This window comes from Acomys minous (genome assembly GCF_964271855.1).
Source record: "Acomys minous genome assembly, chromosome: 14".
NCBI classification, from domain to species: Eukaryota; Metazoa; Chordata; class Mammalia; order Rodentia; family Muridae; genus Acomys; species Acomys minous.
The window spans coordinates 15507802-15522276 of NC_140496.1; the positions used below are offsets into that span (position 1 = coordinate 15507802).

The 14475-nt window shown below is 39.8% G+C and overlaps 1 protein-coding gene across 4 annotated transcripts in view; it reads right to left on the minus strand.

The window, feature by feature from the left end:
* CNTNAP4 (contactin associated protein family member 4) overlaps nt 1–14475 on the minus strand; it is a 284841-nt gene that overhangs the window by 58257 nt on the left and 212109 nt on the right. For all 4 annotated transcript variants that reach the window (XM_084757092.1, XM_084757091.1, XM_084757093.1 and 1 more), the window contains 3 exons: nt 13773–13970; nt 7285–7441; nt 1743–1870 (listed from right to left, as the gene is read on the minus strand). In XM_084757092.1, the coding sequence (XP_084613218.1) occupies nt 1743–1870; nt 7285–7441; nt 13773–13970 (483 nt within the window). The remainder of the gene's footprint in view (nt 1–1742; nt 1871–7284; nt 7442–13772; nt 13971–14475) is intronic.

The window sequence follows — 14475 nt, forward strand, 5'->3', positions numbered from 1 at the left end:
GGGGGAGGAGGATGTGTGTGCACAGGTGCTTAAATATTTAGCAAAAAAAAAATTTAGGTAAAGAAATTCTAAGGGTTGAGGCTGGAGGGATGGCTTAAAAGCTAAGAGTCATTGGTCTTCCAGAAGACCCAGGTTCAGTTATTGGCAACAAAATGGTTACTCACTAGTATTAACTCCATTCCAGTAGATATAACGTTCTCTTCCAGCCTCTGAAGTCAATAAGCATTAATGTGGTACACCACACACACACACACACACACACACACACACACACACACGCATGCACACACGTGCGTGCATACACACAGAGTCATACACAAATGAAATCTCTTTTTTTTTTTCAATAAAATCTTTCTTTAAAAGAAAGAAGGAAGGGAGGAAGGAAGGGAGGGAGGGGGGAGGAGAGGGAGAAAAGAAAGTCTAAGGGATTAAATTAGTAGTGACCTCAATGGAAGCACATCTAATTCCCAGAAATTGTGGCTCATATAACAAGAGGGGAGGCATGGCTAGATACTGCAGTGTTTTGATCTAAGCACGCAGTGATGGAGCAAATGATGTACAGAGGTACTTCTTCTCTGTAGGCAAAAAATATTGTTGTATTCCTCTGCATGCATGCTGACTTTACAACCTCATCTCCCTGCTCATATTTTTTTCCCTCCAGGAAACATCCTTATGTCATCTTCATATGACTGTGGGATTGAGGCAGGGGTAGGGCTGATGAACACCAGACATGGAGGGTGAATAGCAGTTTTATAGAAGCATATGTAATGTTTATAGGCCGGTAACATCTTTGCTTTTTAACTAAACAAGTTTGCTACGCATCTCCCTATATCTACTGAAAGTTACGTTTTCCCTTCTTCCGTGGAGATCCTACAATAAAATTATATTTAAGGCATGCTTTTAATGCAAATATTTCTTTCTAGTTCCATAATTTCTGGAAATACTAAGAACATACATAATCAATGCATATACCTGTAGTCTAACAGGCTTTGAAGAGGTTAAGAATCTCTGCTCATTTCATCCCCTGATAAAAAATAAATATATAGAAATGTGTGTGGGCATGCACTGTGTGTGTGTGTATGTGTAATAAGCTACATCTACATTTTAAAGCCCTTAAATGTTTTAGAATAGTAGCACACTGAATACACAGAGCAGAAGTCCGATTGTTTGAAAGTCAATTCACACACATACAAACTGAAAAAGAGGAGAGATTAAAGGTTGGAATATATTTGATCAAACTGACATCTGCTTCTATTGATGTTCTTATCTTACCCCAGGCTTACCAGTAGGAAGTACGCATGAATTCTTAACCATTTTGTATAACACTGATTCTTTCCAAGTAGATAAAGATATGGAAAAATTTGTGGATGCTAGGATGCATTTGTGAACCAACCAGTTGGGCAGCCAATTTTTTTTTTTTTTTTACCTTTTCATAAAATAAAGATGGGTCGTGGGAGAGGTACTTTCTGCCAAGTCTTATGATCTGAGTTCAGATCGTGTTGGAAGGTAAGAACTCAACCCCTCAAGTTATCTTCTGGCCTCTACAAGTGCATTGTGGCAAATGGGTCCCCCCTTCACCCCATGCACCTTCATATGCAAACAGTGACTAAAATTAAACATTTAAATAATACATCTCATGGGTTTTCTTGATAGGACTGTGATCTAATAACCTTGTAATAAACATATGATGCTTGGACAAAAAAGGCTTTCTACTGATAAGTTCACACATTGGGACCACTTACTGTCTCCCCGGCACAGCAGAGGCCCCAGCTTGTAAGCAGCTTCTGAGTGGGGCCGTCCAGTGTCTGTAATCACTATCTTGGTGACAGGCAGATGTTCTTTATAGGAGAGGAATCCAGTGTCATTGGTCCTAAAATAAACAGGAGCAGCAACAAAATCCTTCAATTATGATGATGAGCACAATTCTAAAAATAAGCAGTGATTTTCCCAGCACTTCTAAATGAAGATGCCCTACTAACTTTGGACACTTGCAAAAAAGTAAAAAAAAAAAAAAAAAAAAAAAAAAAAAAAAAATCCAGTTGCTCATCGTAGCATACAAAATATGGCAAGATGTTAGTATGTCTTGTAGACATTAAAGTCTAGATGACAAAAATAAAACATTGGTTAAGATTAGTATTCAGTGGCTTTCTGAGTATATGCATTTCTCCACACTTAACGGCCCACTCCCACTCTGTGGGCCACTCAACTACTGGCTACTGGTGGACTCTAGGGAGGGGTAGTCACTGACTTTACTGTGTGCCCCCTGCTGAGTTCACGGTGACCCAATTGACAGTTCCAAGCTCACAGTCACACAGATGGCCCTGGTTAAACCATGTGCTGACAAAGCAAAATGAAAAGACACGCATGGGAGAAAGGGACTTACTTTCAGGGGAGAGAAGCATTCATAATATGCATGTATAAAATTCTCAAAGAATAAATTGAATTAATAATAAATAAAAATAAGTAGGTAAATAAAATTTAAAAACAAGTAAATAAATAAGTAAGTAAGTAAGTAAATGAATAATAAGTTAATCCTTATCACTATTTCTAAAACAGACAAAAATAGAACCATGGACATATTTTTTAATCAGGTGGAAGCTTTTTAAATCATTTGACTGACATGGCTAACTTACTGACACTTAGTATGTTGAACTTTAGGCAAACTGCTTACTATCTGTTTCTTTTTTCTCCTATTATTAACTTGCACTTCAGGTTTTTTGCTGTTGCCATTTTGTACTTACTGACCAACTCCACATTCCTCTATATTCAACCTTGTCTTCTCTACCCATTTTTCAGATAAAACTCTACTTATTGTATTTTAATGTTTCCCTGACAAATTATAAAATGCATCCATTTTATATAACTCTACTTGTAATACTTTATATCATGTAATACTATATAATATTGGAAGATTTCCATGAGATTGTTTAACACTCCTATACACACACACACACAAACACACACACACACACACATACACACGTACATTCACAAACTTTTTTACTTTTTTATGGCATTGCAGTAATCTACTTTAAATGCATGTTATAAACTTTGCAATGTAACTAGGCAGTGATTTTTTTTTAATTTAAGGAACACTGACTAATTTATAATAATTTCTAGTGCTCTTCATTTTTCTTAAATATCTGAGATTTCATATGATGTGATCTCTTTTTAATGCCTGAATATTTGTGACAGTTATTTTCCTTTTAGATGTTAATTTGCCATTCTAAAATGTGCACCCTATTTTTCAGTGCTGTTGGCTTTTATTTATTTTAAATTCCCTATTCACTCACTGTAGGTATTTTTAACTCTACATCTTCAAACAGGTCAATAATGTTAGCTTTAGAGATTTTACTTGCCAATAGCGGCCAAGACCATGTTTATGATAACCTCACTTGGCATCTTCATTTTAGATGGAAGTTTACTTTCTTGAAATATCCAGTAATGTGTATAATGTTCTGGATAATAAGGGCAATAACTCAAGGGATACTGTATTTTTGTTGTTCCCTAACATTTTATTTTTCCCATGGGTATTTAAGTCAAAGCTTGCATTTTTGCACTTCCCAGGGCTCCCTAGGGTCGGCCTCGCTCTGGGTTTTTCAGTCTTCCGTTTCAATTTGAGGACATGGCCTATACAGTAAACATGTGAACCTTTGCCACCTCTGCCCTAAACGAAAGGATTTTCAAGGCCTATCTCAGAGACTGAACAGCCTAGATCTTTTTCTCCATAGTCACTGTGGGAATGCCCTGGTGTTTGTTCAATTTCTGTCTGTAGTTCTCTCCTTAGACCTAACATCTCTCCCCCTTCACATACACTTTGAAAGGCTGTTGAAGGTTTAAGGCAGGAGTTCGGCAGCAGATTCATCAAAACCAGCTTTCTTTGATCTGTATTTTACCCTATCCCTCAATTTCCAGTCATTCTGAAACCCCTAAACTCTGTCTATTGATACTTTATGCAAAATGTAAAAATAAAAATAATACTATAAGTACTGCAAAAATAGTAGGCTCCCAGTGGCAAGATGCAACTAGTGCCTGCCAAGAAGAAGAAATTGAAATCTAGCTTTCACCCACCTTGGTTCTCTTCTCTCAACCAATCATGAACGTTCCTGCCTATGTTTGGTTCTACCACGCTTCCCTCTTAGAGGCCAGATGAGGGCATTAAGCTCCCGGCACTGGACTCACAGTTATTAGCTCCCAGGTGGCTTCTAGGAATTGAACTAAGGTCCTCTTCAAAAGCAGCAGCTGCTCTTGACTGCTGAGCCATCTCTCCAGTCCATTTTTTATTGCATTTATTTATTACATGTTTTTATTTAAACTCTTTTTGGGGGGATATGTGTCATGGCGTGTGTCTGTGTGTGTGTGTGTGTGTGAGAGAGAGAGAGAGAGAGAGAGAGAGAGAGAGAGAGAGAGAGAGAGAGAGAAAGAGAAAGAGAGAGGCTGAGGGAAATTTGTAGTAATTGGTTCTCTTCTTTTTCTAAGGACTTTCAGGGACTGAAGCCAGGTCACGGGCTTGGCACCAAGGACTCTTATCTGGGGAGCCATCTCTGCAGAACTCTACATACTTTTCTTACTATTGTCACAAAAATTGTTCACACACTGAAAACTGTAATATTAAGTGTTTAAAAATGTTATTAGCAATTCTTAACAGCAACAAAAAAAATAACTTAATCACCACCAATAACCCCCCAGTACCTTTAGAAGACATTGCTAATTAAAATTAGTTTTTAAAAATAAAAAGTTTCAAACTTGTCAAATTACACTCTGCTTATATGTGAGTAACCTTATGAATAACTACAGTTTCATGGACTCAGGAAAACATTGAGAAAAATAACTATCTAGACACTCCTGAGTCTCTATAGTAGAGTGTGGGTAAGAGACATGATATTCTTTGTATAAAATTAACATAAAAATTCATTCACAGGTCTAGGTTCTTCTCAATTGTGTATAGTTTCTTCTTTCACGTTTTCCTAAGAGCCTTATATGTGTGTGTGTGTGTTTGTGCATACATGCAAATATTATATTCACTCGTGTACTCAACCACATATAAAACATTATTATGACCATGATGTTTACCAGGCAAATGAAGAGCATTTACCTAATACAAAGAATGAGTTCTTTGAACAGCAATTGACCACTGAAATGCATGTATATCTTCTAATCAAATCAGTCATATTCTCAAATCCCCATGGTGAACACTTCAATGTTCTGAGAACAGCAATTGGAAGTGGAACATGTTTGCCAGTATTCCCCCATCACGGCTCAAAGAATACTGGGACGAGGAGGCAGAGGGGTTGAGTAAAGAATATCATCAAAATATATTGTATTAAAGTTAAGAAAACAAAACAAGCAAAAAAGAGAGAGAGAGAGAGAGAGAGAGAATGAGAATGCAACAGCCAGAGGAAAGGGAGGGTGTTGTAAAATGTGTTCTGGACATGACATGGCTATTGACTCATAGACTCACAATGGCTGAAATAAACCCACACAAGAGCAACCAGAGCAAGCCTGTGGCCATCCTAGCGTGGACTGAGGAAGAATGCATGGGGGGGGCGGGGGGAAGGTTGTTAGGGGTAAGGGTGGAGGGTGGAGCCTTGAGAAACTCATGTGGTTCCACCCCTAACTGAGAAGCTTTTGACACTTGATAGCTGCGGTTGGAAAGAGAACCATTCCTTTCGGGGAATGTGGCTACTGGAAGATCGCCCACGCTCCGGTGGGTGGCTGCCCACTCATGGATGTGTGGGCAATAGTAACTGGAAATAAATGGGTTATTTTTCAAAGAAGACTTGAAGTTGGAAGGAGGGTATGTGCAAGGAGATTTGGGGCAGTTAGAAATGAGTCTGATCATCATCTTGTATTTCATACAGCTATGAAATTCTCAAAGATAATTTTTAAATTTTTAAAAAATAAGTAAATGTCTGCAGGTCCAGTTGCATAAAAACAGACATGTACTGTAAAGAAATGTGAATATAAATATTTAAGTATCCATTTACAAATAATATGTAAGAACAATATACAAATACAAAAAAGTCATTAAAATTTTTCAGCATAAGTGGTAGTGCACACCAGTAATCTGAGCACTCAAGGAAGCAGAGGCAGGCAAATTACTGTGAGTTCGAGGCCAGCCTGGTCTACAAAGCAAGTCTAGGATATGTGCTAAGGCTACACAGAGAAACCGTCTCTTGAAAAAACAAAAAATTGGAAAGAATAAAGATAAAAGGAATACATGCATAGGATTTGTTTTCTTCTTAGAAAAATATTTTACATATTTCAAATTCCTAAATAATATAGAATCCCATTTTGAAGATATTACCCATATAACATTTGTTCTTTCTGGCATGCTTTGTCCTTTAAAAAATATAAAAGAACTAAAGTTATAATAGTTGCTCAGAGGCCAGCCTGGTCTACAAAGTGAGTCCAGGGTGGCCAAGGCTAACACCGAGAGACCCTGTCCCAAAAAAAAAAAAAAAGAAGAAAATCTACAAACTCATATTTTTGAAGTTTACCATCTATATTAATGAGATTTGCTTTGTTAACTGCCTACTGTAGTTGAAGTTTTGGTTTCTTTTTTTTAAAAAAACCCAGCTATGTTATGTAAATATGTTTTTATTTTAATTCCAACTGTGGGATATTGGGCTGCTTTAGTTTGTCCACAGCTGATAATTGCCTTGTGCACAGTGTGGTCTTTGCCAGGCAGTAACAGCCTCCTGTGGTTCTAAGAAGGGGCGTGGTCTTTGCCAGGTGGAGTTAGTGGAATTCTGAAGACTCTGGGTGAGTATAAATATCAGAGCCCAGAGAGAGAACGAGGCTTCAAGATGCTCTAAAAGATGCTTTGAGGAGATGGACAGAGAAAGAAGACGGCAGCTGGTTCTGCTGGACTGCTGGATATCTTGACGACTGAGATTGGTGTTTTCCCAAAGAACCTGACAACCCTAACCAGCTGGAACTAAGTCTAAAGAGGTCTACATCCCTTGTCCCTTCTAACCTTCTTTCTCTCCTACCTAGGGTCAAGGGGTTGGAAGGGAGGTAGAAGCATTCAGGAACCACCAAATAAAATAGTTAAAAAGTAGTATCTACAGTCTACATATATATCATAAAAACAGTAGACAATACTGATATTAATGTTGAAAAGGAACTTGAGAGAATCTTAACTCTCATGCCACAGGCTCTTCTATTTTCTCATATGATATTTTTGGTCATTTATTTAAAACAGCCTCTGTAAGCTTTCTATCTTAAACTGTAGGGTTAGAACTACTACATCATCATAAACAAAACCAGCAGGGAAATTACCATTCGCTGCGATCTGCATCACAGTTGCAGGGATACTGAGCATCGATGCAGTTCCCTTCCAAGCCACAAGTGCACTTTTGAGCCAAGGGCAAGGAGCCTCCCCAGTAGGTCTGCGTTTCATTGGTTCTTCCCACCCACCAGCTCCGGGGGCTTCCATCTGAAAGACAAACAAGAGGGATGAAATAGCTGCTTCTATCTTAGAGCACTGTTCTCAAGTAAAGGTAGGGGAGTGAGAGGGAAGGAAAGAGAGACAGAAAGACTGAGAGACAGACATGGAGGGGGGGAGATGACAGAGAAACAGACAGAAAGAGACTGATATGCTAAACTGCTACTAATTGATAGCATTTTGGAAGACACTATCTTTACAAAATACATTGCTTTATGTCTCTTTAAAAATACCATCTTATTGAGTGAAGGGTCGGGACTGAGTTTCACATGAACTCTGGTGCCCCATATTTGACCACATCCCCTGGATGCGGAGGCCCAGTGGCACTCAGGGGAAGGACAGCAGGCTACCAAGAAGAGACTTGATAACCTATGATCATATACAGGGGGATGAGGTCCCCCTCAGTCACAGTCATAGGGGAGGAGAATAGGGTGAAAGTGAGAGGGAGGGAGAAATGGGAGGATACAAGAGATGGGATAACAATTGAGATGTAATATGAATGAATTAATAAATAAATAAGATTTTAAAATAGCATCTTATAATATTAAAAAATACTTACCATGCACTTATTCTTTATGAGTGTGCATTTGTGACAGCGTGAGTTTACTCATATCCCATGCACACCGGTGCCCAGAAGTGTGGAGTTCATTGTGAACCAACTAATGGGGGTGCTAAGATCTGAGTGTGGGTCAGCAGTAAATGTTCCTCCCTTCTAAGCTTCTTCTCCACCCCCTTATTTTCAGGCTTATATGGATGATCTAATTGCTCTTTGAATAGAGACATCCGTCCATATTTAATCATGAAAGAGAGTGAATTCCCACTTGCAACTTTAAAAAAATATTTAAAACAAATTGGCATCAAACTATAAACTATGGTAATTAATATAGTAAAATAAGATTGATTCTAAATCTCAAAACACCCATCAAAACATTCTGAAATGTTATATAAAGGCACTGATTTGTCTCCATATATTTAGTGGCTAAAATATACTAGCCGTTTATTAGATATCAGGCATGGTAGAGCAATCCTTTGTCATGATTTAGGATTTATCGGGAAGTCTATATTTTCTCTTCCATTTACTGGCTTGGCTATTTATTTGAAGACTACAGAAATAATACTGAAAAATCTTCATGCCTGAAGCGAATATTACAGTTTAAAAAAAAAGTTTCCCCTAGCTAAACACATCTCTTTCTACGATAAATGTTCAGCTACCAGCTCCTTCCCAGAGCCAAGACTAAACACGATGCCAAGGAATTCAGGCAAGAAGCAGACAGAACATTTAGCTGAGGATTTGTAGAAAGGGAGGTGAGGCATGCAGACAATCTATCTTGGGGGAGAAAAAAAGTTCAGAGGGAAAGAATCATAGTGTTTGGAGACACAGAGCAAAAGAACGCGAGCAACATCGAATCAGTCAGGTCCCTGTGAAGGAAGGGACATTTTCCTCTTGACTTTCAAACCTTCCTGGTATCACTACCGTTCCTGCTGGGATTCTGCAGCTTTTGCTTGTTCAAACCCTAACTCATTAACGCGGTGTTTATTTTAACCTACTATTTAGTAGCCTTTCTGCTAATGCTGACGGCTTCTTCCCCTGGCATTACGTAATGCAAACACCTGCCATGTTTGAGAGAAGAAAAGGAAAAAAGAATGGAAATTTCGAAGCTTGTGTTATATAAAACTATGAACATCAATACTCTACTTCTAGCTTGATTCACTCACAACTCACCAACAGTTAAGCGTGCTTGTTACTTTTCTAGCATTAAGGTACATGTCTTAAAATATATGTTCATAGTATGAAGATAATATAGATTGATATTCTTAAAAACTAGATCATGCTTTAATTACATTGCGTGTATGTGTATGTATATGGTGTATGTGTTTGTGGGGGGCATGTATGTGCATGTGCATGTATGTGTATGTCTGTGAGTGTATAATGTGTGTGTGCTGTGTGTATGTTATATGTGCATGCATTTGTGAGTGTGTGTGTGTGTGTGTGTGTGTGTGTGTGTGTGTGTGTGTGTGCCACTATGCATGTGGAGGTCAGAGGAACCTTCATAAATTGGTTCTTTTTCACCAACTGGGTCCCAGGGATAAAATTCGGATCATCAGGCTTGGTGCCCAGTGCCTTTGCCCCACTGAGCCATTTCACCAGCCTTTGCTAAATGTTTTAAAGCCATCTAATGCATTTGGGTCCATCTAAGGCTTTTTAAATAGTCACTAAATAATTTAAATAAGTGTGTCGATGAATCTTTAAAAACATGAGAAATTTTTTTTAATTAAAATAAAACCATGCTAGTTGCATTCCGTCTCCCATAGTTACACGCTTAATCAGCCTGAGTATCCCCAGAGAGCACCCTTCCAGTGAGCTAAGTCACAACTCTCATCTGCTGAAAACATATGTTCATGATCCGCCACTGTCTTCATACACGGTTACATCACTGTCCTAACCAGAAGCTGCAAAATCCCTGGGAACCGAAGGTCAGGGTTTAAGGCTGCCTTCTTCTTCCTCCTCTCCGCATCGCCTATTGGGGCCTCAGAATCTAAAATGTTCTCCCTTTTCTCAGCTCCTCCACCTCAGATAATTTCTCAGTACTGACCTGAGAAAAGCAGTAATTAGCAATCATCATCATCATTGCCCCCCTGGCCCACAGACTCTTGGGATTGTCTGGGTAAAGACTGCTGTGATGGTTATTATTGGCTATGAACTTGTCAAGACCCAGAATCACCAAGAACAGTGGTCCCCAACCTTCCTAACCCTGCAAACCTTTAATACAGCCCCTCATTATAGCAGTGACCCCCCCAACCATAACATTAGTTTCATTGCAACTTCATGGCTGTAATTTTACTACTACAAATATAATACAAATATCTGATATGTGTCCTCTATGAAAGAGTTGCTCAACCCCCCTAGGGGTCATGATCCACAGGTTGAGAACCACTGATCTGGAGGGAAAGCTGCAGGAGAGGTCTGTAAAGAAGTATCTAGGTTGGGTTAGCCTCTGGGCATGCTTAGCAGGCATCTTTCTTGGTTAGGTTAACTGAGATGGAAAATGCTAAAGTTAGCATCATTCCCTGGGCTTGATCCTAGACTACATACAATGGAGAAAGGCAGCTGAGTACCAAGGTTCACCACTGTCTGTTTCCTGTGTGGAGGTGTAATGCTGCCACCTGCCTCAAGTCCCTGCCACTAGGAGCCCCCACCACCATGAGGATAAGCTCAAACCTTGAGTCAAAATAAACCCTTTCGCCCTTAACTTGCTTTTGTCTAGGTATTTTATCACAGCAATTGGGAAAATAATTAACACAAGCAGTGTAGTCTCAAGTTTGGCTGCAGTATCTTGTTAGGTATTTCTGGTACCAAACGCATGAAGGTCATTTTCCTTTCTTCACATTTTGTTTTTTGTTACCTTGGGGATCCCATTTGTTGGGTTTTATTAGCATGTGACTCATTTGTGATTTTGATGGATTTCTTCCCTTGTGTTGTATTGAGTTAAAGTTAAGGAATGAAGATTGTACCTATTCAATGTGTACCTCATGATACATTGTGAACTGACTGGTACTGTCAAGCTAATTGTCACACCTATCACTTTATATAGTTTCATGCAAGTGTCTTTGTGCATGTTGTGAAAAGAACTTTTCTCTTAGTAAGTTTAAAGTATAAAATATCACATTATTAACTGTAGTTGCCACACTGCACCTTAGGAGGCCAGCTGCTAATCATCCTGTGGCCAGAGCCCTTCCTAGTCCCCTTTCTGTTCTTCAGTAGCCCCTTTTCTATTGGCTGTTTCTATGAATTCAGCCTTTTCAGGTTCTATGCAATTAAGAGAACATAGTATTTCTGTTCTTGTGTTTGGGCTTATTTCACTTTGCACAATGGCTTCTACCCTATCAAAGAGGCTCTTGTTATCACTGCAGCATTATTCATGATACCCAAGGCACATAAGCCACCTACTTGTCGGCCGGTGGTGGACTGAACAAAGAAAATGATTATATGCACAATGGAATATTATCTAGCTTTAAAAAAAAACAATTTAAGGGAATTCTGTCATGTGTAGTGAGAATAAACACACAGGGCATGATGCAATATGAAATAACAGAAATAGTCAGCGAAATGAACAATCTGTTACATTCTAGGCTGTACATTTTCACTATAGTCACAAAGAATGCCCAAGGATGAATGAGGCTCACTTTGAGCATGTCGGTCAAGCGTGCCAATGTAGCCCAGCACTGTCTGTGTTGCTGGTACCTCTCCTGGGGAGGTACGCTCTGGATGACTCAAAACTTCCTCCACCTCAGTTTTCTATCTAGTCGGAAACCCAGAACAGGAAGTTAGGTCTCTCCTCGGATGCAAGCAAGTCTTATATAATTTCTGCATAATGGCTCTTCATAAACAGAGTTGAATTTTCAGGATATGAGATCTGAGTTGGAAGCAGCAAGATGGTTCTGGATGAAAAGAAGACTAAATGAGAATATTCAGGAGAAGAGGAAAAGGAGAAGGGAACGTGTATATTATAAAGATGATCCCACATCACGTGGGCGGAGAGTAGGCAGAAAAGAAAATTAACTGGAAGAGGACAAGGCAGCATCTGCCGGTGGTTCAGTTACGTCATGGCCCGTATAGACACTCTGATAGTCACAGGAACTATACTTAAAGACTCTTTTTCTCCCTTGGCTAGGTAGGGTAGGGGTTTGACGATGACTGCATGTATTGTCCTTGGTTGGTACCATAGATCGAGCAGAACCCCTGGGCCCAGATCTGCCCATCATAGTGTTCTTCTTGTAGGTTTCTAGGACCCTCTATTTCCCTATCTCCTATATTTCTCCCACCTTAGGATGTCCTCACCACTATCCCATTTTCCTGGTAAGTGAAGACTTTCATGAGACATACCCCTTGGCCTAGTGTCCAGATATAAGTGAGTATATACTATTTGAGTCTCTCTGCTTCTGATTTAGCTCACTCAGACCTAGCCAAGGGACAGAATATTCTCCACAGTTAAGTGGAGACTGGGGACTGACTTTCACACGAACTCTGGTGCCCCTTATTTGGCCATGTCCCCTTGTTGGGGAGGCCCGATGGCACTGGGAGGAAGGATAGCAGACTACCAAGAAGAAACTTGATACCCTAGGATCATATTCAAGGGGAGGAGGTCCCCATCAGTCATAGTCATAGGGAAGGGGAATGGGGTGAAAGCGGGGGTGGGGGTGGGGGAGGGAGGAATGGGAGGGTGCACGGGATGGGATAGCAACTGAGATGTAATATGAATGATTTTATTTTTCAATTAAAAAATACAAACAAACAAACAAACAAAAAGACTCTTTTTTTTTTAACAGCCTATCTGGGATTGGAGCCCATGTTAGGATACCAAACAAGAGTGAACCAGGTGGCTTAGTGGAACATATGTCTCAGAGTCCTAAGTTCTCAGGAAAAAAAAAATACCCTAGTATCACAGGTCAATAGCACTATGCTCCAAAGTGGCATAAAGCCCGAGTGTGCAAGGTGGGTCTGGGACGTGTCATCCCTGGACCCAAGCAGATGAGTTTGTGCGGAACGTATGAGCAGAAGAGGGCAGGTGAACACATTAAAGAGAAAACACCGATGTGGAAGCAAGCCTTCTGAAGGGTTAGCTTTTGCCATGAAGGTGTATATATTACATTAGATGAAGAAGGCGTGGTAAAACAGTGAGACCACCAATCACCTCACCTCAGACCGATGATGTCATCAGTCTCCAGCAGAGGACGGGATGCTCGGCCTCTAAGGAGAAAGTCTAAAACCCCCAGATAGAACTAAGACTGGCTCTTACTGCAGTGTATGAGTTTCCACGGTTCTCTGATCTCTGCTTGAGTGGCTGAACGCACAATTTCTAGCAGCCTTTCCTAATTTCCAGCTATACCTTGAGGCTAGCTGTCAACAGTTCACAGGGGGCGGGGGGAAGGGAAGAGATACACAGTATAGTCGCTTTGAGAAAGCTAAGTCGTATTTGTATTGGCTCTCATCCTCGATAAAATAAACCTTCTGTGCCACTTGCTCTTTGTAAGGATGAACACGGCCTCCACTCATCTAGTATGGGAACGAAGCCGTAACTGCACAGTTATCCGATTAAGGCCAGGAGGAGAGTCAGAACGCAATCAGGGCTTTGAACAAAGCTCGATGTAAATTGGCCTTGTACTTTTCTCCAGGCAAAAGCATCTACGAGATCCCAGGCCGTGCTGTGTTTGCTAAGCGGGCAGAACATCAGCGCCTCAACGGAACTAAACTCCTCAGGAGCGAGTTGAGCATGGGCAGCGTTCAGCCTACAAATCACGCCAGGTGCCTCAGTTTACTCACCTTGCTGATTAACGAGCCGCGACTTCTTGCAGAAATACACGAGCTCCTGTTGGCAGTGCTCTGCTCTGTCGATGGAAGCCTGGAGCTGTTCCATGCTGGCCACGTACTCAAAAACCCCAGTGTGGGGGCTGTCGGCGTGAGTGTTCCTGACTCTCAGTAAGTCCGAGCCATTGTGTTGTATGATGGTCCACGCCGTTTCTTGTATGCAGAAATGGGGGAAGAAAGAGAGGAGACCATCACTAGTCTGCAAAAGTTAAAATAAATAAAGAAAATCAAAATCATCTTCTCTCAGAGTTAAATTTTTTTTTCTAGTCATCAAAGCTCTCTGAGAGGCAGAAGCAACACAAATGGATCTTCAAGTTTTTTAAATTATAACAACGTGATTCTCTTCCCTGGAATATATGCTAATACCATGCATTTGCCATGATCTTGCTTGCTTTATGTTATTTAACCACAGCAATATTAATGATAACACTATTAGAAAATCAGAAGTATTGAATTTTTCTAATTATGTTCATTTAGTGAAATCTAATATTCTAGCTTCTTACAGACACTATCTTTTCTTCAAGAAAGAAAAGATTGTAAAATATTATTTGCTTTGTACATGTAGAATTACATACTACAATATCAAAAAGTGCATATTATAATTAGTAAAATAGCTTTTATTATGTGATATATAAAATGAAATTGTTTACTTTTAAAA